The 6,957-nt window shown below is 30.3% G+C and overlaps 1 protein-coding gene across 1 annotated transcript in view; it reads left to right on the top strand.

Annotated features, from left to right (window-relative positions):
• The window catches only part of LOC120038711 (adhesion G protein-coupled receptor L3-like), a 137,434-nt gene that overhangs the window by 52,595 nt on the left and 77,882 nt on the right, over positions 1-6,957 (top strand). The window contains exon 4 of the mRNA XM_038984376.1: positions 470-579. Coding sequence (XP_038840304.1) covers positions 470-579 — 110 coding nt within the window. The remainder of the gene's footprint in view (positions 1-469; positions 580-6,957) is intronic.

Genomic DNA, 6,957 nt, shown 5'->3' with positions numbered 1-6,957 from the left:
GTGTTATGTCAGTGTCCAGGTGTAACAACCAGGTGTTGTGTCAGTGTCCAGGTGTAACAACCAGGTGTTGTGTCAGTGTCCAGGTGTAACAACCAGGTGTTATGTCAGTGTCCAGGTGTAACAACCAGATGTTATGTCAGTGTCCAGGTGTAACAACCAGGTGTTATGTCAGTGTCCAGGTGTAACGACCAGATGTTATGTCAGTGTCCAGGTGTAACAACCAGGTGTTATGTCAGTGTCCAGGTGTAACAACCAGGTGTTGTTTCAGTGTCCAGGTGTAACAACCAGGTGTTGTTTCTCTGTTGTTTAAGTGTCCAGGTGTAACAACCGTACCCAGTGTGTGTGTGTCTGTATACACGTTCTAATGTTTATCTGTTGTTGTTATTGTTGTCTACAGGTGTAACAACCGTACACAGTGTGTGTGTGTGTCTGTATACACGTTCTAATGTTTACCTGTCGTTGTCTCCAGGTGTAACAACCGTACCCAGTGTGTTGTGGTAGCTGGACCTGATGTCTTTCCTGACCCCTGTCCTGGAACATACAAATACCTGGAGGTGCAGTACGAGTGTGTCCCCTACAGTAAGTACTATACTATACTATACATACTATAACGTACTATACTATACCAAACATACTATACTATACTATACTATACTGCAGCATGAGTGTGTCCCCTACAGTAAGTACTATACTATACTATACATACTATAACGTACTATACTATACATACTATACTATACTATACTGCAGCATGAGTGTGCCCCCTACAGTAAGTACTACACTATACTATACATACTATACCGTACTATACTATCCCATACTACACTACACTACACTACACTATACTATACATACTATAATATACTATATGATACAACACCGTACTATACTATATGATACTATACTGCAGTATGAGTGTGTACCCTTCAGTAAGTACTACACTATACTATACATAATATGCCGTACTATAGTATACTATACTATACCATACTACACTACACTACACTATAATATGATATATGATACTATACTATACTGCAGTATGAGTGTGTCCCCCACAGTAAGTACTACACTATACTATACTATACTATACTACAATATGAAGTGTCCCCTCTACAGTAGGTACTACTAAGTTTTTACTACAAATTATAACATAGTACTATATTAGGTACTAATATTATACTATATTGTATATGTATCATATTATCATTTGCATCTGCTATAGTTTTTACTTTGCGAAATACTTATATACTGACTATATACTGTGGGAAATACTGATGGAACTCATGTACACCATACAACAATATTATACTATATACTGTGGGAAATACTGATGGAACTCATGTACTCCATACAACAATATTAGACTATATACTGTGGGAAATACTGATGGAACTCATGTACTCCATACAACAATATTAGACTATATACTGTGGGAAATACTGATGGAACTCATGTACTCCATACAACATTATTATACTATATACTGTGGGAAATACTGATGGCACTCATGTACTCCATACAACAATATTAGACTATATATTGTGGGAAATACTGATGGAACTCATGTACTCCATACAACAATATTATACTATATACTGTGGGAAATACTGATGGGACTCATGTACTCCATACGACATTGTTTCTTGACAGTAAAATGTTTCCATCTGGCTCTATGTTGTTGTCTGGAGATTGAAATAGCAGGAATTTATGAACTGATAAGAATGTTTGAGAAGATATTATTTACTCCACCACAAGCCAGTAACGGGCCTCGGACAAACACTAGCGATGGGGAATTCTGAGATCTTCGTGGAATCTCAGCTTTTCCAACAGGAAAGAAGGGAAGGGTGATCTGAAATGACTGTCTGACCTCTGACCCTTCTGTTGACTCAGTTTGGGGAAAAGACGTCTGAAATAGGAGGAGCTAAAACTCAGTAAAGAGATACTTTTTTATATAATTTATAACAGTGATTCATCCATCATTTATAACAGTGAAACATCCATCATTTATATCATTTATAACAGTGATTCATCCATCATTTATAACAGTGATTCATCCATCATTTATAATAGTGAAACATCCATAATTTATATCATTTATAACAGTGATACATCCATCATTTATATCATTTATATCAGTGATACATCCATCATTTATATCATTTATATCAGTGATTCATCCATCATTTATAACATTTATATCAGTGATTCATCCATCATTTATAACAGTGATTCATCCATCATTCATAACAGTGATTCATCCATCATTTATAACAGTGATACATCCATCATTTATAACAGTGATTCATCCATCATTCATAACAGTGATTCATCCATCATTCATAACAGTGATTCATCCATCATTTATAACAGTGAAACATCCATCATTTATAACAGTGATTCATCCATCATTTATAACAGTGATTCATCAATCATTTATAACAGTGATTCATCCATAATTTATAACAGTGATTCATCCATAATTTATAACAGTGATTCATCCATCATTTATAACAGTGAAACATCCATCATTTATAACAGTGATTCATCCATCATTTATAACAGTGATTCATCCATCATTTATAACAGTGATTCATCCATCATTTATAACAGTGATTCATCCATCATTTATAACAGTGATTCATCCATCATTTATAACAGTGATTCATCCATCATTTATATCATTTATAACAGTGATTCACCATCATTTATAATAGTGATTCATCCATCATTTATAACAGTGATTCATCCATCATTTATAACAGTGATTCATCCATCATTTATAACAGTGATTCATCCATCATTTATAACAGTGATTCATCCATCATTTATAACAGTGATACATCCATCATTTATAACAGTGAAACATCCATCATTTATATCATTTATAACAGTGATACATCCATCATTTATAACAGTGATTCATCCATCATTTATAACAGTGATTCATCCATCATTTATATAATTTATAACAGTGATTCATCCATCATTTATAACAGTGATACATCCATCATTTATAACAGTGATACATCCATAATTTATAACAGTGATTCATCCATCCTTTATAACAGTGATTCATCCATCATTTATATCATTTATAACAGTGATACATCCATCATTTATAACAGTGATTCATCCATCATTTATAACAGTGATTCATCCATCATTTATAACAGTGATTCATCCATCATTTATAACAGTGATACATCCATCATTTATAACAGTGAAACATCCATCATTTATATAATTTATAACAGTGATACATCCATCATTTATAACAGTGATTCATCCATCATTTATAACAGTGAAACATCCATCATTTATAACAGTGAAACATCCATCATTTATAACAGTGATTCATCCATCATTTATATAATTTATAACAGTGATTCATCCAACATTTATAATAGTGATTCATCCATCATTTATAACAGTGAAACATCCATCATTTATATAATTTATAACAGTACTCATCCATCATTTATAACAGTGATTCATCCATCATTTATAACAGTGATTCATCCATCATTCATAACAGTGAAACATCAATCATTTATAACAGTGATTCATCCATCATTTATAACAGTGATTCATCCATCATTCATAACAGTGAAACATCCATCATTTATAACAGTGATTCATCCATCATTTATAACAGTGATTCATTCATCATTTATATCATTTATAACAGTGATTCATCCATCATTTATAATAGTGAAACATCCATCATTTATAACAGTGATTCATCCATCATTCATAACAGTGATTCATCCATCATTTATAACAGTGAAACATCCATAATTTATATCATTTATAACAGTGATTCATCCATCATTTATAACAGTGATTCATCCATCATTTATAATAGTGAAACATCCATAATTTATATCATTTATAACAGTGATACATCCATCATTTATATCATTTATATCAGTGATACATCCATCATTTATATCATTTATATCAGTGATTCATCCATCATTTATAACATTTATATCAGTGATTCATCCATCATTTATAACAGTGATTCATCCATCATTCATAACAGTGATTCATCCATCATTTATAACAGTGATACATCCATCATTTATAACAGTGATTCATCCATCATTCATAACAGTGATACATCCATCATTTATAACAGTGATTCATCCATCATTCATAACAGTGATTCATCCATCATTCATAACAGTGATTCATCCATCATTTATAACAGTGAAACATCCATCATTTATAACAGTGATTCATCCATCATTTATAACAGTGATTCATCAATCATTTATAACAGTGATTCATCCATAATTTATAACAGTGATTCATCCATAATTTATAACAGTGATTCATCCATCATTTATAACAGTGAAACATCCATCATTTATAACAGTGATTCATCCATCATTTATAACAGTGATTCATCCATCATTTATAACAGTGATTCATCCATCATTTATAACAGTGATTCATCCATCATTTATAACAGTGATTCATCCATCATTTATATCATTTATAACAGTGATTCACCATCATTTATAATAGTGATTCATCCATCATTTATAACAGTGATTCATCCATCATTTATAACAGTGATTCATCCATCATTTATAACAGTGATTCATCCATCATTTATAACAGTGATTCATCCATCATTTATAACAGTGATACATCCATCATTTATAACAGTGAAACATCCATCATTTATATCATTTATAACAGTGATACATCCATCATTTATAACAGTGATTCATCCATCATTTATAACAGTGATTCATCCATCATTTATATAATTTATAACAGTGATTCATCCATCATTTATAACAGTGATACATCCATCATTTATAACAGTGATACATCCATCATTTATAACAGTGATTCATCCATCCTTTATAACAGTGATTCATCCATCATTTATATCATTTATAACAGTGATACATCCATCATTTATAACAGTGATTCATCCATCATTTATAACAGTGATTCATCCATCATTTATAACAGTGATTCATCCATCATTTATAACAGTGATACATCCATCATTTATAACAGTGAAACATCCATCATTTATATAATTTATAACAGTGATACATCCATCATTTATAACAGTGATTCATCCATCATTTATAACAGTGAAACATCCATCATTTATAACAGTGAAACATCCATCATTTATAACAGTGATTCATCCATCATTTATATAATTTATAACAGTGATTCATCCAACATTTATAATAGTGATTCATCCATCATTTATAACAGTGAAACATCCATCATTTATATAATTTATAACAGTACTCATCCATCATTTATAACAGTGATTCATCCATCATTTATAACAGTGATTCATCCATCATTCATAACAGTGAAACATCAATCATTTATAACAGTGATTCATCCATCATTTATAACAGTGATTCATCCATCATTCATAACAGTGAAACATCCATCATTTATAACAGTGATTCATCCATCATTTATAACAGTGATTCATTCATCATTTATATCATTTATAACAGTGATTCATCCATCATTTATAATAGTGAAACATCCATCATTTATAACAGTGATTCATCCATCATTCATAACAGTGATTCATCCATCATTTATAACAGTGAAACATCCATAATTTATAACAGTGATTCATCCATCATTTATAACAGTGATTCATCCATCATTTATAACAGTGATACATCCATCATTTATAACAGTGATTCATCCATCCTTTATAACAGTGATTCATCCATCATTTATATCATTTATAACAGTGATTCATCCATCATTTATAACAGTGATTCATCCATCATTTATATCATTTATAACAGTGATTCATCCATCATTTATATCATTTATAACAGTGATTCATCCATCATTTATAACAGTGATTCATCCATCATTTATAACAGTGATTCATCCATCATTTATAACAGTGATACATCCATCATTTATAACAGTGATACATCCATCATTTATAACAGTGATTCATCCATCATTTATATCATTTATAACAGTGATTCATCCATCATTTATAACAGTGAAACATCCATCATTTATATAATTTATAACAGTGATACATCCATCATTTATATAATTTATAACAGTGATACATCCATCATTTATATAATTTATAACAGTGATACATCGATCATTTATAACAGTGAAACATCCATCATTTATAATAGTGATACATCCATCATTTATAACAGTGATTCATCCATCATTTATAACAGTGAAACATCCATCATTTATATAATTTATAACAGTGATACATCCATCATTTATAACAGTGATTCATCCATCATTTATATCATTTATAACAGTGATTCATCCATCATTTATAATAGTGATTCATCCATCATTTATAACAGTGATTCATCCATCATTTATAACAGTGATTCATCCATCATTTATATCATTTATAACAGTGATTCATCCATCATTTATAATAGTGATTCATCCATCATTTATAACAGTGATTCATCCATCATTTATAACAGTGATTCATCCATCATTTATAACAGTGATTCATCCATCATTTATAACAGTGATTCATCCATCATTTATAACAGTGATACATCCATCATTTATAACAGTGATACATCCATCATTTATAACAGTGATTCATCCATCATTTATATCATTTATAACAGTGATTCATCCATCATTTATAACAGTGATTCATCCATCATTTATAACTGTGATTCATCCATCATTTATAACAGTGATTCATCCATCATTTATAACAGTGATTCATCCATCATTTCCATCATTTATAACAGTGCTACATCCATCATTTATAACAGTGATTCATCCATCATTTATATCAGTGATTCATCCATCATTTATATCAGTGATTCATCCATCATTTCCATCATTTATAACAGTGATACATCCATCATTTATAACAGTGATTCATCCATCATTTATAACAGTGATTCATCCATCATTTCCATCATTTATAACAGT

The sequence above is a fragment of the Salvelinus namaycush genome, unplaced genomic scaffold (assembly GCF_016432855.1).
Source record: "Salvelinus namaycush isolate Seneca unplaced genomic scaffold, SaNama_1.0 Scaffold236, whole genome shotgun sequence".
Taxonomy (NCBI): Eukaryota; Metazoa; Chordata; class Actinopteri; order Salmoniformes; family Salmonidae; genus Salvelinus; species Salvelinus namaycush.
The sequence above is the reverse complement of the archived record's forward strand: the minus strand, read 5'-3'. Positions and strand labels throughout refer to the sequence as shown.